Below are 26,382 nucleotides of genomic sequence, written 5' to 3'. Positions count from 1 at the left end.
CAGGCACATTAACAACTTCAATAAGCACAGGTACGCGGGCAGGAAAGGTTTAGAGCAAGGGTGCACAACTATTTTGGTGCCATGGATCATTACGCTAGGGGTCCATGAACCCCAGGTTGAGAACCTGGGACGATGGGACCGGCAGAGACGGTGGTCTTGGCCGGATTGGACCTGTGGGTACAAAAGACGGTGCGACTCCATCACTAAATGCCACCACAGTGGCGTCTCAATTTCCATTCCAAACTGGAGGTGAAACATTCTCCACAGGCCGGGTTATAAGCCCCAACTCAAATACTTACCTGGCATCTAAAACCGGTCCTATTTTCTGCAATGATTTAGCCACGTTGAAGCGAATGTTTGCCACCTGATCGCCTGCCATCTGGAGAACCGTCGGCAGCATGTGCTTTGCTGTGATTTCTTGGCCACAGGCTTCAGACAACACCTAAAAAAAAACAGCAGAAAATGCAAACGTTCATTCACAGCCCCGAACTTCACGAAGCAAGACTGAAGAAAAGATCATCGATCTGATTTGTGCGACGCTCAGAATGTATTTTGCCCCATGATAAAAAGGCATAGTCCACACTGGCACCAATGATCACCCGCAAGGAGAGAGATGAGGTCCTGCAACGGAGATTTACAGATCAATAGACAAGTTGTAAAGAAGAAGTGCTGGTATATTGTAATCGCTGGACTACCCCTTCTGCCATGTACGAGCGAGTTTAGAAACAGGAAGGCAGGACGGCTGAAATGTACAAAGTGTGGGTGCAGAGCAGACAGCATCACTGGGATCTCTTCCATGACAAGGTGACCCGAGCCAAGAGGGAACCAGGATTATAAGACGCAAGAGCGGAATTCGGCTATCGAGTCATATATGATGGCAGAATATAGCATTAGTGGTCAGACTCCTGGCACTGTGGAGGATCAGAGGAATCTTGTGGTCAGAGTCCATAGGACACTCAAAGCTGCTATGCGGTTGACTCTGCGGTTAAGGAGGCATACGGTGCATTGGCCTTCATCAATCGTGGGATTGAGTTTAAGAGCCGAGAGGTAATGTTACAGCTATATAGGACCCTGGTCAGACCCCACCTGGAGTACTGTGCTCAGTTCTGGTCGCCTCACTACAGGAATGACGTGGAAGCCATAGAAAGGGTGCAGAGGAGATTTACAAGGATGTTGCCTGGATTGGGGAGCATGCTTTATGAGAATAGGTTGAGTGAACTCGGCCTTTTCTCTTTGCAGCGACGGAGGATGAGAGGTGACCTGATAGAGGTGAACAAGATAATGAGAGACATTGATTGTGTGGATAGTCAGAGGCTTTTTCCCACGGCTGAAATGGCTAGAACGAGAGGGCATAGTTTTAAGGTGCTTGGGAGTGGGTACAGAGGAGATGTCAGTGGTTAATGAGGTGGAGGATAAATGCGTGGCTGAGAGATTGGAGCAGGGGGCAGGGATTCAGATTTCTGGATCATTGGGACCTCTCTTGGGCCAGGTGTGCCCTGTACAAAAAGGACGGGTTGCACTTCAATCTGAGGGGGACCAATATCCTGGTAGGGAGGTTTGCTAAGGCTGCTGGGGAGAGTTTAAACTAGAACGGTTGGGGGCTGGGAACCGAACTGAAGAGACTAGGGAAGAGGGGGTTGGCTCACAAACAGAGAAAGCTTGTAGACAGTGCGAGAGGGAGGATAGGCAGGTGATAGAGAAAGGATGCTCTCAGACCGAATGTTTGAGATACTTCTATTTTAACGCAAGGAGTGTTGTGAACAAAGCGGGTGAGCTTAGAGCGTGGATCAGTACTTGGAGATATGATGTGGTGGCCATTAGAGACTAGGATGGCTCAGGGACAGGAATGGTTACTTCAACTGCTGGGTTTTAGATGTTTCAACAAGGACAGGGAGGGAGGCAAAAGAGGTGGGGGCGTGGCACTGTTGATCAGAGATAGTGTCACAGCTGCAGGAAAGGTGGACGCCATGGAGGGATTGTCTACGGAGTCTCTGTGGGTGGAGGTTAGGAACAGAAAGGGGTCAATAACTTTACTGGGTGTTTTTCATAGGCCGCCCAATAGTAACAGGGATATCAAGGAGCAGATAGGGAAACAGATCCTGGAAAGGTGTAATAATAACAGAGTTGTCATGATGGGAGGCTTTAATTTCCCAAATATCGATTGGTGGATCCCAAGAGCAAGGGGTTTAAGATGGGGTGGAATTTGTTAGGTGTGTTCAGGAAGGTTTCTTGACACAATATGTAGATAAGCCTATAAGAGAAGACGCTGTACTTGATCTGGTATTCGGAAATGAACCTGGTCAGGTGTCAGGTCTCTCAGTGGGAGAGCATTTTGGAGATAGTGATCATAATTCTATCTCCTTTACCACAGCACAAGGCTAATAGGAAGGAGCTTAAGAAGGAAATTAGGAGAGCCAGAAGAGGCCATGAGAAGGCCTTGGCAGGCAGGGTTAAGGAAAACCCCAAGGCATTCTACAAGTATGTGAAGAGCAAGAGGATAAGACGTGAAAGAATAGGACCTATCAAGTGTGACAGTGGGAAAGTATGTATGAAACCAGAGGAAATAGCAGAGGTACTTAATGAATACTTCCGTATTCACTATAGAAAAGGATCTTAGTGATTGTTGTGATGACTTGCAGCAGATTGAAAAGCTTGTGCATGTAGATATTAAGAAAGAGGATGTGCTGGAGCTTTTGGAAAGCATCAAGTTGGATAAATCGCTAGGACTGGATGAGATGTACCCCAGGCTACCGTGGGAGGCGAGGGAGGAGATTGTTGAGCCTCTGGTGATGATCTTTGAATCATCAATGGGGATGGGAGAGGTTCTAGAGGATTGGAGGGTTGCCGATATTGTTCCTTTATTCAAGAAAGGGAGTAGAGATAGCCCTGGAAGTTATAGACCAAAGAGTCCTACCTCAGTAAGTTGATGGAGAAGATCCTGAGAGGCAGGATTTATGAACATTTGGAGAGGTATAACATGATTAGGAATAGTCAGTATGGCTTTGTCAAGGGCAGGTCGTGCTTTACAAGCCTGATTTAATTTTTTGAGGATGTGACTAAACACAATGATGAAGGAAGAGCAGTAGACGTAGTGTATATGGATTTCAGCAAGGCATTTAATAAGGTACCCCATGCAAGGCTTATTCAGAAAGTAAGGAGGCATGGAATCCAAGGGGACATTGTTTTGTGGATCAGAACTGGCTTGCCACAGAAGGCAAAGAGTGGTTGTAGGCAGGTCATATTCTGCATGGAGGTCGGCCTCAGTTATCTGTTCTGGGACCCTTACTCTTCGTGATTTTTATAAATGTCCTGGATGAGGAAGTGGAAGTGGAGGGATGGCTTCGTAAGTTTGCTGAGACACAAAGGTTGGAGGTGTTGTGGGTAGTGTAGAAGGCTGTCAGAGGTTAGAGCGGGACATTGATAGAATGCAAAACTGGACTGAGAAGTGGCAGACGGAATTCAACCCAGATAAGTGTGAAGTGGTTCATTTTGGTAGGTCAAATATGATGGCAGAATATAGTATTAATGGTAAAACTCTTGGCAGTGTGGAGGATTAGAGGGATCTTGGGGTCCGAGTCCATAGGACGCTCAAAGCTGCTGCGCAGGTTGACTCTGTGGTTAAGAAGGCATACAGTGTATTGGCCTTCATCAATCATGGAACTGAATTTAGAAGCCGAGAGGTAATGTTGCAGCTATATAGGACCCTGGTCAGACCCCACTTATAGTACTGTGGTCGCCTCACTACAAGAAGAATGTGGAAGCCATAGACAGGGTGCAGAGGAGATTTACAAGGATGTTGCCTGGATTGGGGAGCATGACTTATGAGAATGGGTTGACTGAACTCGGCCTTTTCTCCTTGGAACGATGGAGGATGAGAGGTTACCTGATACAGGTGTGTAAGATAATGAGAGGCATTGATCATGTGGATAGTCAGAGCCTTTTTCCCAGGTCTGAAATGGTTGCCACAAGAGGACACAGGTTTAAGGTGCTGGGGAGTAGGTACAGAGGAAATATCAGGGGTAAGTTTTTTACTCAGAGAGTGGTGAGTGTGTGGAGTGGGCTACCGGCATCGGTGGTGGAGCCAGATATAATAGAGTCTTTTAAGAGACTTTTGGATAGGTACATGGAGCTTAGCAAAATAGGTGGCTACAGGTAAGCCGAGTAATTTCTAAGGTAGGGACATGTTCGGCACAACCTTGCGGGCTGAAGGACCTGTATTGTGCTGTGGTTTTCTATGTTTCAATGCAAGTTTTTTTTATGCAGAGAGTGGTGAGTGTGTGGGATGGGCTGCCAGAGGCGGCGGTGGAGGCGGAAACGATCGGGTCTTTGAAGAGACACCTGAATGGATACATGGAGCTTAGAAAAATAGAGGGCTATAGGTAAGCGGAGTAATTTCTAAGGTAAGGACATGTTCAGCACAGCTCTGTGGGCCGAAGGGCCTGTATTGTGCTGTAGATTTTCTTTGTTTCTATGAGTCTCCTCTGCCATTCCATCATGGCTGATTTATTTTTCCTCCCAACCCCATTCTTCTGCCTCCTCCCATATCTTTTCACGCCCTTAACAAATCAAGAATCTATCAACCTCCACTTTAGATATACTCAATGACTTGGCCTCCAAAGCCGTCTGTGACAATGAATTCCACCGATTCAGTACCCTCTGGCTAAAGAAATTCCTCCTCACTTCTGCTGTAAAGGGACGTCCTTCTATTCTGAGGCTGTGCCCTCTGGCCCCAGACTCTTGCGCTATTGGAAACCGCCTCTGTGCGTCCCTTTTATCCATACCTTTGCTCGAGCACTTTGGGAGGGTTTAAGCTGGTGAGGCAGCAGGGCTGGGACACAGGATACTAGTGTAGCAGGTGTTAACTCAGAATTCTATGTCAAACTCACTGAACAGGCAGGTCCGGTAAGCAGAGAAGGCAGAAATAAGTGGGAAAGCACGAGAGGGCTGGGAGGTTTAACCACATGTTTCCGAACATAGAAATTCACAGCACATTACAGGCCCTTCGGCCCACAATGTTGTGCCGACCAGGTAACCTACTCTAGAAACTGCTTAGAATTTCCCTAGCGCAGCAGTCCCCAACCACCGTGCTGCGGACCAGTACCAAGCCACAAAGCATGTGCTACCGGGCCGCGAGGAAACGACATGATTTGGCGATAGGAGTCGCTGCACCTTTCCTCATTCCCTCTCACCCACTGTTCAGCTTGAACACACGCGAGGTCATTACTCGCACATCATCCATGTCAGCATGGGAATAAGATCAGCTCCTCGAGCTTGCAAATGACGGCGGGCTGAAAAGTATGTTTGACATAACATCTCTGGCGACATTCTGGATCAAAGTCAAGGCTAAATATCCTGAGATAGCCATGAAAGCACTGAAAACGGTGCTTCCATTTCCAACATATCTCTGCAATGAATGCAACGAAAACTAAATTGCGGAAAAGACTGGACATAAGGAACCCCCTTCGAGTATCGCTGACTCCCATCAGCCCGTGATAGGACCGTCTTGTTGCAGGGAAACAAGCCCAGGGCTCCCACTGAATCAGCGATATTGGTGTGTTGCAATGATTTTATATGCTCATGCGGGGAAAATACGTGCTGTGTGTTTAATATCCAAATGTTACTTAAAATGTTATGATGCTATTGATTTATAAGTGACTTGTAGAACCATACAACAACTACAGCACGGAAACAGGCCATCTCGGCCCTTCTAGTCCGTGCCAAACTCCACTCTCACCTAGTCCCACCGACCTGCACTCAGCCCATAACCCTCCATTCCTTTCCTGTCCATATACCTATCCAGTTTTTCTTTAAATATTTTCTTTTTCTTCCTTCCTGTCATAGGAAGCATGGAGAAGATCTAGAGGGGACACAGGGGAGACTTGCCAGGAGGCTGCCTGCATTAGAGAGCGTGTCTTATGAGGAAAGATTGAGTGAGTTGGTGCTTTTTCTGTTTGGGGTGAAGGAGGATGAGAAGTGTGGATAGAGTGGATAGCCAGAGACTTTTTCCCAAGGCAGAAATGGCCAATACCAGAGGCATAATTTTGAGATGATTGGAGGAAGGTACAGAGGTAAGATTTTTGTTTCACACACACAGAGTGGGTGGGTGTGTGGAATACCCCGCCAGGCGTGATGGTAGAGGCAGATGCATTAGGGGCATTTAACAAACTCTTAGATAGGCACACAGATGATAGAAAAATGGAGGGCTATGTAGGAGGGAACGGTTAGATTGATCTCAGAGTAGGTTAAAAGATCAGCACAGCACTTTAACACAGTGCTTTAACGTTCTATGTTCTAGGTACAATTGCTCTGCCTAGTTTGCCAACTAACCAATGCACCATCATTAGCACTAACACTGCAAGACAAAGCTCACATTTTTATGTCATCTGCTAAACTTCTAGCCACATCCAAATCATTTACAGGAGAGTTCCAGCACAGATTCCTGTGGTATGCCACGGGGTAATCACAAAAGCCGATCAGCAAATCCACTTTGAACCCAATTTGTGAAGTTACTTCGGATCCCTCGGTCTCTTGCTCGTTTGGGGACCTTGTCAAAAGATTTTCCGAAGTCCCTGTAGACAACACCAGCTGCATGAGTACACCCGTAACTCCAAGAAACTCAGATTGGCCGACAGAATCACCCCTTCGGCAGGAGTGGAGAAAAAAGATGAGTAGATTTAAAAGTTGGGGGGGGTGGGGAAGGTGAGTGGAGAAAGAAATACAAGGTGCTGGGTGAAACCAGGAGGGGGGAGGGATGAAGTAAAGAGCTGAGCAGATATCACAGAGTGAGAGAAGGTTTCACTGACTCCCATCGAAAGGAAGCAGCGATCACGGAGGGGGAGCAGTGAGAGAGGGGTTCACTGAACTCTCGAAGAGACTTTGGGAGCTCAGCCCTTCCTTCCCATAACAGCCAAGGATACATTTCATCAGGCCTTGGAAACATATCCGTCTCCAACCCCACTAAAGACTCCTAATACATCGGCTTCTTGCCCTGTTTGAGTTTTCCAGCCATGTCCTTCTCTCAAACAACAGGAATTCTGCAAATACTGGAAATTCAAGCAACACACATAGAAGTTGCTGGTGAACGCAGCAGGCCAGTCGACGTTTCAGGCCGAGACCCTTCATCCTTCTCTCACTCTGTTTCTCACAAAGTTTTCCTGGATCCCCCCTGCTTTGGGCCATTCCCTTTGAAATCGTTCCTGCTGATATCAGAGAGGTTGAGGTTCTGTACTACTATAACCTGATAACTCGTACAACTGTGTTTTGCCTTTCTCCTTCGTATCCAGGACGTCTTTGAGGAGCGATGCCTCAAAAAGGTGGCATCCATGGTGAAGGACCCCTGCCACCCAGGACATGCCCTCTTCTCATTGCTACCCTCAGGAAGGAGGCACAGAAGCCTGAAAGCACACACTCAGCGATTCCAGAACAGTCTCTTCCCCTCTGCCATTTCTGAATGGACACTGAACCCATGCTCTACTTCACTACTTTTTATTTCTGTTTCCACACTATTATTTCATATATTTACTGTAATTCAGTTTTCTCTGTTATCGTGTGTTGCACTGTGCTGCTGCCACAAAGACAGCAAATTTCACGACATTATGCCGGTGACGTTAAACCTGATTCTGATATCCTTGCTCCTGTACCTCATGCTGAATACTGGGAGAGCTGTCACATGTGACCACTCCTAGGGACTACCTGTACACTGTTACTTGAAGCTCTTTTTGCATATTCCTCCAAGGAATGTGTGGGCATCACAGGTTGAAGTGGTATTTAATTCCTTTGTGGTGGGCTGCAGCCCTTGAGGTGTGGGTGCACCCACAATGCAGTTAGGGTGGGTGATCCAGGATTCTGACCCAGTCAGAGTCAATGCCCTGGTTCAGATTTTTACTGCCATGTTGTAGGCATTTCATTTTAGCAGTTCTGTAAGAACAATCTGTTCTGCTTTCAGCCTGTTTGGTTTTGAGCTCAGGAATGAGGTGTCATCCAATCAGGATGGTAGAATTGGGAGAAGGTGCTAGAGAATGCTGGGCAGAGAGGTCTTTGTTTGGCGGGAGCTGGGAGAAGACAGGAGGAAAGATGGTGGACGATGAGGGTGCTTTGTGCAGATGAATGGCTTCGAGGAGGAAGGACCAATAATCCCGTGGGAAAGCCTCTTTGTTCAAGATGGATTTCCAGTGACCTTCGGAAGGTGCTGTGTGCTTTCACACAGATGGAGGGAAGGTCCAGCACGCGATTTACAGAGAAGTTCAAGATTTCAGCTCCACTGTATACGTGACTTTTTAAGTAGAATGGGCCCTTTTTGTTTTTTTCTCTTTCTTTCCTTTAATAACTGTTTGCTTAAGTTAACATTCTTAAATATACTCCTGAATAATTCTATGTAGTGAACAATCTGTTATTTTCTGCTGACAGGCGATTGCCAGGGGCAGTAAATCACACAACATTCACACAAACCGGGGTTTGGGTAGGCGAGACATCCCAACCTCACGGATTTTGCGGGACCAAAGTCACATACGCCTTAGATGATACTTGGGGTCACTGGCCATGGCAAGTACTTTCGGCACAATGGTGGATTCTGCCCAGTCTTTGCCAAACTTCTCCACCAACTTGGTCAAGTTGTTGGTCGCGGCCTCGCGAATGGCGTACACTGCAAGACAGCATTCACAGGTCAAGAAATGATCTGATCGCCGTTACTACTTGATTTTCAAATATGTACCTTGCTGATAAAATACAAAGTTCCAAAATGAAATGCTCGTACCACCTTCTTCAAAGTGTCAACCTGTTCCATACCAAGTTACACACAGTGGAGGAAATTATGCACTTGGAAAGTAGCATTTTAATATACTTATTTATCATTGATTTTTTATTGAGATACAGTGTGGAACAGGCCCTTCTTGCCCTGCGAGCCACCCCCCGATTATCCCTAGCCTAATTACAGGACAATTTACAATGTCCAGTTAACCTATCAACCAGTAGGTCTCTGGGAGGAAGCAGGAGCACCCAGACGAAACCCACGCGGTCACGCGGGGAACTTATAAACTTCTCACAGGTGGCAGTGGGAATCAAACCCAATTGCAAAGTGTTGCGCTAACCAGACGCCACTGTGTCGCCCCATTAGATACTTAAAAAATACTTCGAATAGGTTACCATTATTTATTACTAATTATTGTAATTGAATAATTAGTCATTGTTCACGCCCTAACTGCAATATTCAGATTCCAGGGTAAAAGGGACCTACACTAAAAGGAAAACAGTCCAAATCAAATTTGTTGTTAATTTTATTGGCCTTTAATCAAAATGCACTTTACTTTAAAGAAAAATCAGCCCTGCCATTTTTGGGAAATTACTTGCACAGGGAAAAAATCCTCATCTGCCATTCATTTATAAAAATGATAAGGATGTGAATATCACTTGCAAACAGTTGCAAGTATAAACTACATCTTGACTGACAACAGTACAGAAGCTCAGCTTGAAAGCTCCCATTTAAATGGCTGAGAGATAGTACGGTGGGTGACACACAGAGTACACCTGAGTGGCCCAAGTCTTAGGACAGGCTTCTGGCATCAATTAAATACCACAACTCGCTTACACCAAGAGAACGAAGAGAACTATCATTTACAAAACACACAGGACCTGAGTGATGTTGCCTTGAGCAAAGCCGGCTTGAGTACAGCATAGCCTCGACCGCCAGGCAAGAGGAAAACCAGGGAGGCACTGCAGATGGAACAGGCGGCTTCTGGAAATGTAGGCAGGATTAAGAACTTGTACACAGAGGGGGCAGAAAAAAAGGTGTGGATGAGCTGGCATGAGATCACGTTGGGAGATGCACAGCTGTATCTGTGACTTTCTGCCCATTCATTGGCCTGCTCTGTTGAGTGTCTCCAGAATTTTCAGTTACTATTTCAGATTTGCAGCTCCGCTGCTTTTGGAATAAGAGGCAAGGAACCGTAGTGGATCGTGTGTCTACCCCGGGTGCTCAGATTCCCCCCCCAACACCCCACAGAGTCTGGAGACGTCCCGCTTAGTAGTCTCATTGGTCATTGTAAACTGTCCTGTGATGAGGCAAGGGTTAAATCAGCTGGTTGCTGGGCAGTGTGTCTCGTTGGGCCTGTTCCATGCTATTCTGGAATAATTAAACGTATCCGTCAAAGTCAAGTCTGTTTCTTGTTGCCATGTGTACAAGAGTACGACAAGATTGCTTGCAGCAGTAATAACTGGGGGGGAGGGGGGCGCCGGTGTTTGAACTATGATGGTATTGGACATTGGACAGGAACCTGGGAGTACAAACTGGGATGAATGCACTCAGAAACACACAATTGAAATGTGGAAGTCGTTTTGGGCTTCACTTGGATGGAGCTCTGCAGAGTTTTGTCCCACTGAGACAGGGAAAGAACAGAAGGGTGAAGGAGCCATGCTTGACAAGAGATGCGCAACAGCTAGTCTAGAAGCATAGGATGCAAAGATCAGCCTGGGCTCCAGAAGGTTACAATGTGGCCAGGGAGGGAGTGAAGAATGGACTTCGGAGAACTAGGAGGGGCCACGAGAAGGACTTGGTGAGTTGGATTCAGGAAAACATACTTGAAAAACAGGAGGATGGCCAGAGTGAGAGTCTGGGCCGGCCAGAGCTAAAAGAGGCAAAATGTTTGGAGTGGAGGACTTTGGGGGAGATCCGCAATGAATACTTTTCTTTAGTAATCACCAGTGTGAGGGACCTTGATGCTTGCGAGGGCAGTGATATGCTACAACATGTTAACATTGAGAAAGAGGATGTTCTGGAATTTTGAAAAGCCCTAGGATAGATAAGTCCCCGGGTGCCAGATGTGATATACCCCAGGGTTACTACGGGAAGCAAGGGAAGAGATTGCTGCACCTTTAGTGACGATCTGGGCATCCTCACTGGCCAGTCCTCACCGGAGGAAGTACCAGATGATTGGAAGTTGGCAAATGTTATTTCCTTGTTCAGGAAAGAGAGTAGGGATGACCCTGGGAATTATGGACCAGTCAGTTTTACTTCACCGGTGGGCAAATTACAGGAGAAGATTCTTACAGACAGGATTTACAAGAAGCATAGTCTGGTTCGGGAGAGTCAGCATGGCTTTGTGAGGGGCATGTCGTGTCTTGAGCCTGACCCAATCCTTTGAGGATGTGACAAAGCACGATGAAGGATTTTTGGTTAGGCACCTGGTAGGGTCACTCAGCATCATGGAAGCACCAGGAAGATGACTTTGACAACTTTGAAGGACTTTCGTTCAACAGAAGTAATGATTCATCAAGGCTATACTCACCGTGATCCACCAGCCACGTCATGCACAAGGAGTTCAACTTCTCATCAAAAAACTCCACTCCCTAAACAGGTTTTGACAATAAAAAGAATGTTGATAAAATAACCCCTCGAATTTCTAGTAGAACATGCCAACTTGCCACATTTGCATTCTAGCCGTCTTCATCTTTCGCTCCTTACCAGTACAGTTTGCTAACTCCTTTGAGCCAATGGTGTGCCAAAGCTTCCAGATTTTTCATGAAGTATATTAAGCACTCTTCGAATGTTGTGGAAGCCCTGCCTTCCCTTACAAATCCATTTTGGTCAGGGTGGACCATTTTTGGCAACAGTGGCTCCAGCCTCCTAGCTAATACCTTACAGAGAATTTTGAGATCATTGTTCAGAAGTGAGATTGACCTATAAGATCCACAAAGGGATGGTGGTTTTCCAGGTTTTAACAGTAGCGTAATTGCTGCCATATTAAGAGAGGGGGCAAGGGATCCAGTGTCAAATAACTCCTGATACATATCAGGCAGAGGTGGTATTAGTTTAGTCTTAAAGATTTTATATATTTCAATCGGAATTTCCATTGGGCCCAGGAGTTTTCCCTCCCTTCATGTTAGTTATAGCTGCAGACAATTCGTTAGCCTCTGAGTTAAACTCCAGCGAGGTCAAGGACGTTTCATCCAGGGGCATAAATTCTAACAAGTCGAGAAATTCCTTTTGTATTTGTGGAGCTGAATCTGAATATTCTGAGCTGTACAGATTTTGGTAAAATCTCAAAAAGATATTGTTTATTTCCTCTGCGACAACCGTTGTCACCCCCTCATCTGATTGTATGGAGTTTATTGCCCTTTCTGTTTGGATCTGTTTGATGTGCAGGCCAAAGGCTCACTTATTATCATGTACAACTCTGAGATTTGTCTTCCCCAGATAGCCATGAAACAAAGAAAAAACATGAAAGTCATTGAATAGCATCCTGATCATCAGCCCCCCCCCCCAAAACCACCCCTCCCTCCACACAGAAAATGGAACAGCAACAACCCCAGCCCACCCCCCGCACAAAAACCAACAGAACATTTTACCCCCAAACACCCTCCCCTCGCACAACAAAATGAAAAGAAACAGGCAATATAAAAACAGAATATAACATCCCTAAGTCTGACAAAGTCCGCAGTCCTTAAACAGGGGTCTAAACCTGATGGTCTAAACCAGGGGTTTCCACCCCTGCTTGGTTAATGGTCAATTAAAAAAAAGGTTGGGAGCCCCAAGTCTAAATTAAGACTACCCATGTCAGTGGGCTACAAGTATAATTGCTACTATCGCACATTTGCTTCTGGTGCAAAAGGAAAGAAGATGTTCAAAGTTATTTCCGTCTTTAAACTAAAGTATCAATTTGATATAGGCAGTCATTTCCATTCTGCAAATCATCCATATGGAAGCATTGCTAATAGACTATAAAAACATTTTAGAATAAACCACCCACCAGCAGCCCTGCAAGCAGAGGCATGTACTCGATTATCGCAAGGCGCACTCTCCGTTTGGCATCTTCTGCTAATTCTACAATGGCTGGCAGGAGAGACTGTGATAACTGGTGAATTCCTGGAAAAGAAACACATAAAATGATTAAATGAAAACCTAGACAGATATCTCAGTCAACACGCACAAAATGCTGGAGGAACTCAGCAGCCCAGGCAGCACCTACAGAAACGTCGACTGTACTGTTCCCCATAGAAGCTGCCTGGCCTGCTGAGTCCCTCCAGCATTTTGTGTGTCTTGTTCGGATTTCCAGCATCTGCAGATTTTCTCTTGTTTGTCATTAGATATCTCAGTCATGTTGCCATCCTGCTCCACATTTTTATGATCCACCTGGTCAGTCACGGATCATTCTTAAATAATTTCTTTTACAGTTTGATATTCTAGTTTATATAAATCATGGAACAGAACCGGCCCTATAACCCACAATGTTATACTTAAATTCCTAATCAAGTGGGCAATCTAATCTACACGATGTCCATATTCTTCTGCTTTCCTCACATTCGTGTGCTTATCTAAACGTCATTAAAAGTCCCCAATATATCTGCCTCCACCATCACTCCAGGCAGCCAACACCATGTTAAAAAACCAGCAACACACACAAGATGCTGGAGGAACTCAGCAGGCCAGGCAGCACCTATGGAGAAAAGGACAGTCGACATTTCTGTCCAAAACCCTTCGGCAGAACTCAGCCCTTTGGGAGAGGGGGAGAGGGGGATGGGACGGGAGAGGGGGATGGGACGGGAGAGGGGGCAAGATGTGACTCATGCTTGGACACTGAGCTTTTCCAGTTACAAGCAGTTCACACTGATAAATGGTGCCTGAATCCTCGTTTCAGGCCCACCCAAAATACTGAGGGACTTTTTCCTGAAGTGAATGAGATGAGTTGCTACATTAATTTTAGATAGACTGTATAACTAGCCAAGAATTTGAGAAGGCATATTACCTTAACATACTGCAAGATGTGACTTATTGTGACAGTCTCCCTGCAATCTACTGGCAAGTTTTCACAGAAATCTGCAAGATAGAGTACTGCATGTTAAGAGAGTTATTCTCAAACAAAACAATGGCCCATGTATTCTGTGCCGATCCATTTAAATTGCCTACTCCCATCAACCTGCATCTGGACCATAGCCCTCAATACCACTACCATCTGCGTACCCATCCAAACTTCTCTTAAACGTTGAAATCGAGCTTGCACGCACCACTTGCGCTGGCAGCTCGTTCCACACTCTCACCACAATGATAAATCAATAAAGTTTAACAGATTAAGCAATTGCTGAAAAGCATCTGCCTTAACATTTGTATCTTCTCAGAAGATAGTGGCAAGAGAAAACATACGTTCTGAAGCACAATTTAAGTCGCACAAGAAAAGCAAGGCCAGCACATACAGTGTAAACATCAAGAGTCAGACAGCACAGGTTCAATTCTGGCACATCTGTACGGTCTCCCTGTGACGGTATGGGTTTCCTTCGAGTGCACATTTCATAAGTTAACTGGTCATTAACTGGTAAATCGTCCCGTGATTAGGTCAGGATTGAATTGGGGGATAGCTGGGCAGTGTGGCTCAGTGTACCTATTCTGCACTGTAATCTTACTAAATAGATATTCAGAGGTATCAAATTGGCCCACTCCTCCTTTATGGTGTCGGCCAAGTTGTTCTGGTGCAAATTAACTCAATGAGTTGGCATTAATGTACCAGCTACTGAAGATGACTGGCAAAGAACTTTGGCAGGCACATCACAATTCACTTGAAACATCTGATTTATGGAAACTGGGCAGGCCAAGACGACTAATGTTGCGATACTTATCCCGGCCAGCTCCCCTTTGCATGAAGACAGAATCCATGACTAAACTACCACAATCTGAAAGGCTAAATATAACTCATGCATTCCTTTTCAAAACGCATGATTGGAGCCAGATTTTGTGGATGAAGTGGGTCCATCTGGGAAGCAAACTCACAATATTTCTACCTTTGTCTACTAGCTTGCTTACTTGAAAGTAGGGAATCCACATTACACTACCAAGGACGGTTCATGAAGCAATCCCTTTCGCATCTTCGTTTTACTTCAGAGGCTGTCCTCTCCAATCTGGTGACTCGATTTTGGGCTGATCGGGCACTTTGCTGTTTCCAAGTGCTTCATAAGCCCACGGTTGCCTCCACCTCTCGCCGATTAAAGCGCTGAAGAAGATTGAAATCAAGTCAGGCGCGCAGGGCCAGCGAGTATGCAGTGCCGTCTATCTGCCTCTCGCTGGCTGTGCTGGAGAAGGCGCCAGCTTGTGGCAGCCTCTCACTGGCTGTTCCCAAAGGAAGGGCCTCACGCTCAAGTGAATCTCCCTCTCTCCCCCGATGCTGTCGGCCGATGGTACCTGAGCATGCTTTAATCGAAGTAGATTTCGACTCATTCAGGTTTATGATGTGCTCTAGTTTCTAGTTCCAGTTTATCTCTCTATGTGATGATGTGCTTCTGCAGACACAATCGGTGGACAGTGGTGTGGCTGTGTGGCCCAACATCCACCCCAGTTTCTTTGATGAAAGATCCGATCAAGTGACACGTACACGAGAAAAGATGCAGCTTATTAGGCAGTCAATGATTCCTTAAGGTTGTCATGGCCAGGGGCAGTAATGGGGACAAGCACCCACCACAGACTAAATGCTCCTAATGGCATGCACCTCAAACAGCCTCTCACACCAAGTCCAGCTCCTGGCCTTTGCATGTGGCTTACTGACAGCAGAAGGCAGGTCACTGACACTTCAAAACTGGTCACTTCGGTCAGATGGGGCTCATGGTTAGCAGCTCATCTAGGAAAAGGAAGACTCTGATCTCAAACCTCCAATGCCTTGCGGCTATACCCACTCACAGGAGTAAACCCAGAGGGAAAAATCCAGAGCCGGATTCTCCGAGGCAGTCCTACGTTGAGTTCAACGCTGTCAACCCCTGCGACGCCACTGGTACCAAACTGTATCGGTCTCTGCCGATTCTTTGGATTCATCAGATGCGTGGAGAGGGGGAGCCTGCTACATGGGCAACAGCTTACTCTCCATATCATACTGCCCTGGCTTACGTATCACGTAGACAGCTGCACGTAACATCCATGGTGGACCCTGACCAACGGAGGGCCTCGGGTTAGGCAGTCAGTGGTACAAACGTAAAGAACACCACTCACTCTTTTTCACAATCTCACAACCTTTCAAGACTCTGCACAAGCAATGAAGTGCACTTTGTAAGGAGCAGCCACCATCGAAACATGAAGTCAAGTGGCACACAATTCCTTTCCATTTGCTGTCATCCAGTTCTGGGATCAGATCAGGATGCCAAAGGGGAGGCATGCTGGCATGCTGTTCTCACTTGGAGAAGTGTCACCTGGATATGTGGTACCACATTAAATAGAGTCATAGAAAAGCACAGCGCAGAAAAGGCCCTTTGGCCCCTCTCGTCCATTCTGAACAATTCAAACTGTCTACTCCCATCTGCCTGCACCAGGACCATAACATCCCCCCCGCCCCATATCTGTACTATCCATGTACCTATCCAAACTTCTCTTAAATATTGAAATCAAAACTGCATGGACCACTTGTGCTGGCAGCTCGTTCCATTCTCATGACCCTCTGTGTGAAGAAGTTTCCCCTCATGTTCCCTTTAAATTTGTCACCTTTCACTCTTAACCCATGACCTCTGGTTGTAGTCCAACCCAACCACAGTGGAAAAAACCTGCTTGCATTTATCCCATCCATACCCCCCCATAATATTGTACCTCCATCAAATCTCTTCTCATCTTCTGCATTCTGAAGAATACAGTCCTAACCTATTCAATCTTTCCTTCTTAGTCAGGTCCTCCAGACCAGGCAACATCCTTATAAATTTTCTCTGCATTCTTTCAACCTTGTTTACATCTTTCACAGGAGTTCAAAGTTCAGGGGTGTCCAGGGAAGGAGTCGCACCTCTGGTGAAGGGGCTTGTCGTGTCCATTCCGGGGCAGCTCACTCACCTTTGCTCCCCACCGGACACTCATCTCTCCCCTGTGGCTGCAAGCAGCCATTTGCACGTGACAGCAGTCTCATACTCCGGTGAGATTGGGACAAGCCAGTCCTAGCACGCAAAGTCAGCCTCAGCGGACTGGGCGGGTGCGATCTACAGTAAAGCCCAACGGCCAGGAAGGTGGCTCTGCATCACTCCGTGGAGAACGAGGGGCATGAAAAGACACAGAAAACGTCCTGGTCATCCACTGCAAACAAGAAGACCCCAGTTTCTTCTGGCGCTTGTTCATACCACTGGACCCGGACTTCTGAGGCCAAGAGAGTGGAACTGCCACAGTGCAAAGGCTTTTCCATTTTAAAAACTCTCCCGCACAGGTTTCCTGTCATCGTCGGACAAAATGTGCAACCACCATGTGTACTATACACAACCTTGACATTTGTCTCCTTACAGGCAGCCACAAAGCAAAGGAACCCAACAGAACCCATTAAAAACAGAAAACCATCAATCACACAATGCGCAGGAAAAAAAGACAAATTGAGCAGACAAGAAACGGAAGCAAATAATGTTCAGGACTGCACTGCAAAATGCCAGGTTGTACAGCTGGATCAAAGGCTCATCTCCACTAGGAAACTTACAGGCACAGATTGCAGTGTCATTGCCCAGAACAAGAGTCTATTAATGAAGTAATTGATAGTTGTTTTTGCTGCCAGAAAGTTGTCACTGTGCTTCAGCAACAACATCTTAAACCGGATGGAAAAGACAAGAATGAGAGTTCCCAACCAACCTTTAACTTTGTTGGCCCCAGCTGCTCGCACTTCAGCCTCACAATCTTTCAACAGGTTTTGGAAAGCAGGAACCAGATCATTTTCCGCAATTTCAGGACCCACGGTTTTCTGAAGCTTTAAAGGCAAGAGAAACCAAATGAGTAACAAAGATAGAGCGGGTTTCAATAGCAGCAATCTGTGCATTAACACGTGAACAGAGGAATCACAAAGACAACACCATCTTTCTTTTCCACGCTCGTCTCGCTGCTGCCATCAGATAGAAGGTGCAGGAGCCTCAGGACCCTCACCACCAGGTTCAAGAACAGTTACTACCCCTCAACCATCAGGTAGAAGGTACAGAAGCCTCAGGACCCACACCACCAGGTACAAGAACAGTTATTACCCCTCAACCATCAGGTAGAAGGTGCAGTAGCCTCAGGACTCTCACAACCGGGTTCAAGAACAGTTACTACCCCTCAACCATCAGGTAGAAGGTAGAGAAGCTTCAGGACTCTCACCACCGGGTTCAAGTACAGTTATTACCCCTCAACCATCAGGCCCTTGAACTACAGGGGATAAGTAGACTTAATCGATTGAGATGTTCCCACAAGCAATGATCTTACTTTAATTACTCTTTATCTTGTTATTTCATACTCTTGTTATTTATTGCTATTTATTTATATTTGCATTTGTACTTTATCTTTTATTGATCCTGTTTACAGTTACTATTCTATAGAAATTGCCGAGTCTGCCCACAGGAAAATGAATCTCAGGGTTGTATGTGGTGACATGTATGTACTCTGAAAATATGAACTTCAAAATTGAAAATCTGAACTGTACCTTAGCTACAGACTTCATTGCAAGATTAGTTTATATGTGATCTTGAGCATAGAAAGTGCATTTTGTGATGGTCTGTCATTAGCAATGATAGCAGAACTTTATAAATACAATAAACTCCGTACCGTTCTAATGCAATTGTTTTCCAATAATGGGTTGGTGCCAATTTCACAAGTGCTCTGGCAACCTTTATCTTGTTCTGGCATATTTCCCCTTCCTTTCCAGTCCTGCTGAAGGGTCTTGGCCCAAAACGTCGACTGTTTATTCACTTCCATAGCTGCAGCCTGACCTGCTGGGTTCCTCCAGCATTTTTGTGTGTGTTACCTTATATGGAGCTTATTTTTGAACACGGGTTAGTTATCGTATAAAGACAGACAATATAACGTCTTTGCCTGTTCCAAGGGTAATAATCCTAAGCTGACAAAATGGCTGTGTTTTCTGTGTGCTTTTGAACACTGGTCCATCTGTAATTTGCTTTAATTTTCGATCAGGTTTACCGTTTTGAATTATTCAACTTTATCATGGGTGGCGGAGTGGAAATACATCTTTACCAAGAGAGGTGCAAGGCGTTCCTTCCCTCCGCTAGCCTGCAGGTCACCCTTGGGCAAGGTGTAGCACCTGCTTAGCCAACCCCACCCCCCCCAATCAGGGTCACGTGAAGCCATGGGGTAAGAGGAAAGAAACCCAGAGAAATGTTGCCATTGTGTTCAGATGTTTATCAATGAGTGGATACCTCATGCTCTGGTAAAGAAATAAATGAGTGGGGAGAAAAAGGGAATGGTTAGATAAATGGTGTCCATTTAGAAGCAGCAATCTTTAGTGTTACCCAGGTAAAACAGCTGTAATGATCTATCCTTGATAGTATATCCACAGATAAACCAGCTGCTTCAGTACAGATTTTACACTCATACAGAACAGAAAGATTTAATCTCAATGCTTTGGGGTGGGACCGGAATTTCCTGGCCTTAAGAGACAGAATTTTAAATTTTTAAAGAAAGGCAAAGTTGAGAAAATATTGTCGTTGATGGCTCTGAATCCGAAAGTATGGTACACAGACAACAACGTGAGCAATTGTAATCAGCTAATTTCTCAGGTCAAAAAAAACAACTAAATAATGTTATTTAATCATTAAATAATGCTTCTTAATTGTTAAATAATGTTAACCTGATCGTTAATGTTTGCAATTAACCTGTGTAGGCAATGTGCCTTTATTTTGAGGATTTGTATTACATTGTGGTGAGAAAAGCACGGAGATTTCAGTTGATCCGAGTGTTTTCCCAGGCTGGGAAAGTCTAAGACTAAAGGGCATAGATTTAATTGGAGACACAGAACAGAACAAGCTGTTCTGGCCCTTCAAACTGCACCGCCAGTAACCCACCAACTTGTGCAACAATCTACAATGACCCTTTAACATACTAACCGGAATGCTTTTGGACTGTGCGAGGAAACCGGAGCACCAGGAGGAAGCCTGAGGCAACAAGTTTTATACTGAGAACAAAGACCATCTGGTTCAAAAACTATAAACACACAGGAGATTCTGCAGATGCTGGAAACCCAGCACAAAATACTGGAGGAACTCAGCGGGCCAGGCAGCATCTATGGAAATGAAATAAACAGTCGATCTTTCGGGCCAAGACTGCTCTTCAGGGCTATAAATCTGCCGATGACACAACTATTGTTGGCAGAATTTCAGATGGTGACAAGGAGCCGAAGAGGAGTGAGATAGATCAGCTGGTTGAGTGGTGTGGCAACAATCTGGCACTTTGTCAGTAAGACCAAGGAACTGATTGTGGACCAGAGGAAGGTGAAGTTGAATCACAACCTCCCTACCCCATACCCGGTCTGTGTGAAGTCAGCAGTGGGAAGGAACCAGCAAAGTCCAGTCCATCAAAATTTTAATTAAATTAATTAATTCATGTACTACATCACAAAATTTACCACAATGACAGTAAAACCAAGGAACTGATTGTGGACGTCAGGAAGGGGAAGTCGAGGGAACACACGTCAGTCCTAATCAAGGGGACTGTGGAAAGGGTGAGTAATTTCAAGTTCCTGAGTGTCAAAGTCTCTGAGGATCGTCCTGGCTTTTCAACCTTTCGGCTCATTTTTAAACAGAACTGAAGTTCCCCTTAACTTCCTCCAGTCAAAAGTGAAAAATATCAGTGTCATCAACCTGTGCACGTGCTGAATCCCCAGATCCCTGGCACTATGCCAACAAGTTTGTTCTAAACCCCTGTCACAGGATTATCCTTCAGATACACTGAAAAAGATCTGAGCTCAATTCAGACCAACTTTGTTCTATTTCAGATCCATGTTTAAAAACAGGCTAATTAAATGAATCTGGAAAGAAACCTCAGCACCTTTTGGCATGTCAGTCAATTATATTAAAAATACACAGGTGCTTGATTTAATGATTTTTTAAAACTATATTAGAGGAACTAATCGTGTTTTCATGACTTTTGACAGAATCAGAAGGGATTCCAACTGGAACAGAAAACTTAAAGACTAGTTTTAAAACATAAATGCACCATACCATCATACCAAAGAAATGCACTTTGTGCTTTAGCAATAACACGTACTTCAGAAAATTTGTCTGCCACCACATAGCGAACACGCCAGGATTTATCGTCCATTGCCTGCCGGAGGGTCAGCATCACCAACGCTTCCAGGTCTTCCTGGGGCAGCAGCTGGGCTATGCTCACACAAGCCTCAACTGCCAACAGCCTCACCGAATCCTGTGAAAAAGATGTTCAAACCGGGATTGAGCTGGTTCTTCATTAAAAAACAAAATTAATTTACTGAAGTTAACATTAGGAAGAACTAATCTCATCAAAAAAATCATAAAAATAAATACTGACAATATAACAATTGTTTCCCAGATGATATCCGTTCAGATCACCTAGAACGTAGCAACAGGTTTCATTACTTTGCAATGTGTGCTGGAATCTTCCCAGGATACAAGTACTGGAGTGTATCAACATGCAACCTTTGATGGAAGCATTCCTTGGATTAGTATATTAGCAAATGTCATGACAGAGCAAAAATTTATTGATGAATCAATTTTCTTTCTCCTGCTCTTGAAGCACCACTCTCTGCTCAGTGAATCTCCAAGCTAATCACCCAAGTGGTCACTTTTCACCGTAGGATATAGGAGCTGAATTAGGCCATTTGGCCCATCGAGTCTGCTCTGTCATTTCATCATGGTTGATCCATTTCACCTTCAGCCCAATCTCCTGCCTTCTCCCCATATCCCTTCATCGAAACATGGAAATCTACAGCACTTTACAGGCCATCCGGCCCCAAAGTTGTGCAGACCAAGTAACCTACTCAAGAAACTGCCTAGAATTTCCCTACCGCATAGCCCTCTATTTTTCTAAGCTCCATGTACCTATCTAAGAGTCTCTTAAAAAACCCTACTGTATCCACCTCTACCACCTTTGTTGTCAGTGCATTCCACACACCCACCACTCTCTAGGTGAGAAACTTACCTCTGATGTCTCCCTTATACCTACTTTCAAGCACCTTAAAACTATGCCCCCTCATGTTAGCCATTTCAGCCCTGGGAAAAAGCCTCCGGCTATCCACACGATTAATACCTCTCATCATCTTATATGCTTCAACCAGGTCACTTCTCATGCCCTGACTAATCAAGAATCTATCAACCTCTCTGCCCTGAATATACCCAATGACTTTGCCTCTGTGACAATGAATTCCACAGATTCTCTGGATAAGGAAATCCTTCCTCATCTCCATTCTAATTGGATAAACCTCTGCTCTGAGATTGCTTCCTCTGGTCTTAGGCTGTCCCACCATAGAAAACATCCTCCCCATATCCACTCTAGAGGCCTTTTAGTATTTGACAGGTTGCATTGAGATCCCTCCCCCTCATTCTTCTGAATTCAAATGAGTACAGGCACAGAGCCATCGAACGCTCCTCGTACGACAAGCCTTTCAATCCTGGAATCAGTTTCGTGACCCTCCTTTGTACCCACTCCTGTCTTGGCACACCCTTTGTTAGATAAGGGGCGCAAAACTACCTTCAATATTCCAAGTGAAGCCTTATAAAATGTGAACATTACACCCTTGTTTTGATGCGCTAGCCATCATTGGTGGGGTCTGAACCTGAAGCAAGTGTGAACATCTCCTTGGCTACAGATGTGAAGGTTTATTTCCAGGAGTCACTGGACAGTAACCAGAAGAGAAGCTTACTCAACACCAAGGAGCACACGTCCAACCGTTAACCAGAAGCTAGGTGAGGGTCAAAGTGTCCATCCCAGCTCCCCTTCAGCGTACCATTTCTGTACGACTCTGGCTCCTTAGTACACGAGGATACTGCGGACTGCGTCAAGCCTTTTGCCCGGGATACTTTAGGTTGGAGGAATATGAAAGGACACACACTGATTAAACAGTTCGCTCTTCAGGCAAAAGCCTCAAGATAACCACCTTCTTGGAGGAGCATCTCCAGCTGGAGTACTGGAATGGTGTAATCATGTCGATAGATTGACAGGCACCGCTTCCATCTGCTGTGGACAAAGGAACTTTATAAAGCAGGGGCTCCCAACCTGGGGCCCCTCGGTTGATGGCAGGGGGTCGATGGCGTAAAAGAGGGTTGTGAACCCCGGTTACAAAGGTGAACAGATGGTGCAGACTACGACAACAGAAACTTTGCAAGCAGGAAGTGGCATTAACAAGGCGTAGCATATTGAGTACGTAGACATATTAACCAGACGCAACTCAGTTCTTTGCCACGGACACACCATCCGTACTAATCTTTCCCACTTCCAGCTCATCCATACAGTAAAATGCAAGTGGTAATGTTGGGGGGGAGGTGTGAAATCATGCAATTGCTCCAGTGAGCGGAATGACAGACAGCCTGTGACCGGAATGAGCCAAGTGCTCTCCGTTATTTCACACACTGCCATGACGTGTGGGATACAGAGGCTCCTCAGTCCAAGCAATTGATACACATGTGACTTAAAGCCAAGGTGACAGCAGCAGCTTCAGCAAGATAAATCATGACAAGCCATGGGGAATAAGATCACCTTTCTTCACTATAATCCACGCTTCCCTCATCCACGTCACCTGCATTCCCACCCCACAAGCCTTTCCAGCGCATCAGTGTCTGTAGCCCCCACCAGCCACAATAGACTCCTAGACTAATCTCAATCCCCCGCTATCTGCAAGGGGCCTCTGCCACGAATCACACCCCCCTTCACCCACCCCACCCTTCAGGGTTCCACGCCACTCATTCATCCTCGCCGCTCTCCCCGAAAGCAAGACAAGGTCTACACTCGCCCATTTGCCTCCGTTCAGGGCTGCAAACAGTTCTTGCAGGCGAAGCGGTGCTTTCCTCTCGGGGCTATTCGCTGCATCTGGAGCTCCTGCCGTGGCCTCCTCGACATCGGAGGACCAACACAGATGGGGTTGGGGAGGGGGCGGTTCTTCATCGAGCACCTTCTCTGGGTCCGCTGAGACAGCCGGGGTATCCCAATGGCCACCCACTTCAATTCGACTTCCCGCTGCCACCCCAGTGTCTGCTCTACAACTACATACCTGCTCATCAGAAGCCAGGGAAGTGAAGAGGGGTATAATGTCACTTTTCAAAAACTCCAGCTCCACAACCTTTGCAAATTCACCCAACTTTGATGCTGCTGCCTGGCGGACCACTGGTGTGTCATCTGAGCACAAGCTGTGGAAAAGTCTGCAGAAAAAATAAAATTAAAGGTCACATAGGAGTAGTCGCCCATTGATGCAGAACTTAACAATTCGCAAGCAGAAATACAAGCACTAAAAATTGACATTTTTGCAATTAATGTTTCTAAATCAGAAGCTACTAAAATATTTTGCTAAACCCATCATCATTATGTGCTGTGTCATATGCTATGGGTGGTCACGGTCTTTCCATGACCCTGATTGTTCTCCGTAAAGTTTTCTACAGAAGTGGTTTGACATTTCCGCCTTCTGGGCAGTGTGTGTCTTTACAAGGTGGGTGACCCCCAGCCCATTATCAATACACTTCAGAAACTGTCTACCTGGCGTCAGGGGTCGCATAACCAGGACTTGTGATCTGCACCGGCTGCTCATCCACCACCTGACCCCATGGCTTCACCTGACCCTGATCGGGGCGGGGGCAGTGGGGAGGGGTTGATGGTATCGAAGCAGGAGCTACACCTTGCCCAAGGGTGGCCTGCAGACCAGCAGAAGGAAGCCTTACACCTCCTTTGGTAGAGACGCATCTCCACCACACCACCCAAAAATCCAATATTTGTGGTATTCAGATTTTATCCTGAGAAATACTTCAAGATAGCAACAGAATATAGAAATTTACTGCACATTACAGACCCTTCAGCCCACAATGTTGTGCTGACCACGTAACCTACTCTAGAAGCTGCCTAGAATTTCCCCACCATACAGCCCTGTCTTTTTCTGAAACAACTGACTGTATCTGAAAGTTTACACAAATGACGCCACAAAAAATTTTAATTCAGGGAGTAAAGCGGCTGGAAGTGAACCCCAGATGTGGGACTCCTGCACTTGGAGCAGAACAGAGCCATTGGTTGTGGACTGCAGGGGCACACAGTTACCAAAGCAACCTTCTCGTCCGACAAAACTCAAACACCTCCGAACAAGTGAAATCCTCTGCGCGCCAGATTAATCAAAATGGCCCTGAAGCAGAGCAACAGGCTTGACAAGACACGGCTCTCAAAAAGAGCACGCCTTTGTAAATGACAAGGCCACTTCAACCCCACAGCCGAGAGTAAGCGATGAGCACCACTCGACTATGATGCACCTCGGCTTTTGCTCCTTCCTCACTAAAAACACACAAAAAACCTTCAGTTTATGTCATTAAAAACAAAAATGCCGCACTTTCTGTGCTATTTTGGGGCTGATTATTCTCTAAACTAGAAACTTCTACCCACTCAGTTAAAACAATGTCCCGTCCACCATGGTGGTAGCATGTTATCGTCAATAAAACCAAATTATACTGAAATTGGGTGGCAGGAAGGAAATACGTCCCTGCCAAAGGAGGTGTAAGGCACTCCTTCCCTCCACTAGCCTGCAGGTCACCCTAGGGCAAGGTGTAGCACCCGCTTAGCCTCCCCGATCAGGACTACATGAAGCCGTGGGAGCAGGTGGTGGACGGTTGTATGAGCAGCAGGTGCAGATCTCAACTCCTGACACTGACACCAGGCAGACAGTCTCGGAAGCGTATTGATAATGGGCTGGGGGTCACCCGTCTTGTAAAGACACACGCTGCCCAGAAAGAAGGCGATGGCAAACCACTTCTGTAGAAAACTTCGCCAAGAACAATCATGTCCACGGAAAGACCCACGATCGCCCACACCATACGACACGGTACATCATGAGCGATACTACAGGATGTAGATTTTCTACAATAATACAGTAATATTCCTAGCTAACTTCTATCATGTTCATTTGCAGCATTCCAAGGGAGGAAAGTACTTACTGACGCAGCTCGGTCTTTACAGAGCTGGATACCCGAGGGTAGCAGACACTGAAAAGGCTGCATGCCGAAGTCCTGGACGTGAACCAGTCACCACAAGTCAGGCGCTTGACCAGTGGCACAAAGTGGACTTCTAGGTCTGCAGGAGAGTGCTCGTGTGAGATGGCTCGCAGTGAATCGATGGCTTTATCTCGTACTACCGATTTTTCCACCGTTGCCAGGTTCTCCAAGGGAGGCTGATTAGTGGGAAAGAATTAAACTGAAACACATCTTCGTTTTACTCTACTTCTAAGAAACACAATATTTAGAAACAATCTTTAAGATAAATTCTTAAATTGCTGAGAATTAAGAATTCTCATAAAGAAAATGAGACAGAGAAACATTTAAAGGCAGAACAATATACAGCCGTGCTGGAGGACAAAACACAAACTATCAAAAACTGTATAAATCAAAGGACATATTTTCTCAATCACAGAAATTCTGAAGGTTCCTAACCCAGAAAACACTGTACTAATATTAAATAAATGGAAATTATACTGACACGTC

The 26,382-nt window shown here is 45.7% G+C and overlaps 1 protein-coding gene across 1 annotated transcript in view; it reads right to left on the bottom strand.

Annotated features, from left to right (window-relative positions):
- Positions 1-26,382, bottom strand: part of LOC140203639 (serine/threonine-protein phosphatase 2A 65 kDa regulatory subunit A beta isoform-like) — an 85,302-nt gene that overhangs the window by 36,823 nt on the left and 22,097 nt on the right. The window contains exons 5-13 of the mRNA XM_072269686.1: positions 25,840-26,072; positions 23,925-24,072; positions 20,951-21,106; positions 17,555-17,669; positions 12,741-12,856; positions 11,280-11,340; positions 8,510-8,641; positions 6,511-6,569; positions 300-442 (exon numbers count right to left, since the gene is read on the bottom strand). Coding sequence (XP_072125787.1) covers positions 300-442; positions 6,511-6,569; positions 8,510-8,641; positions 11,280-11,340; positions 12,741-12,856; positions 17,555-17,669; positions 20,951-21,106; positions 23,925-24,072; positions 25,840-26,072 — 1,163 coding nt within the window. The remainder of the gene's footprint in view (positions 1-299; positions 443-6,510; positions 6,570-8,509; positions 8,642-11,279; positions 11,341-12,740; positions 12,857-17,554; positions 17,670-20,950; positions 21,107-23,924; positions 24,073-25,839; positions 26,073-26,382) is intronic.

This window comes from Mobula birostris, chromosome 10 (genome assembly GCF_030028105.1).
Source record: "Mobula birostris isolate sMobBir1 chromosome 10, sMobBir1.hap1, whole genome shotgun sequence".
Classification (NCBI taxonomy): Eukaryota; Metazoa; Chordata; class Chondrichthyes; order Myliobatiformes; family Myliobatidae; genus Mobula; species Mobula birostris.
Note: the sequence above shows the minus strand (reverse complement) of the source record. Positions and strands in the feature narration are given on the sequence as shown.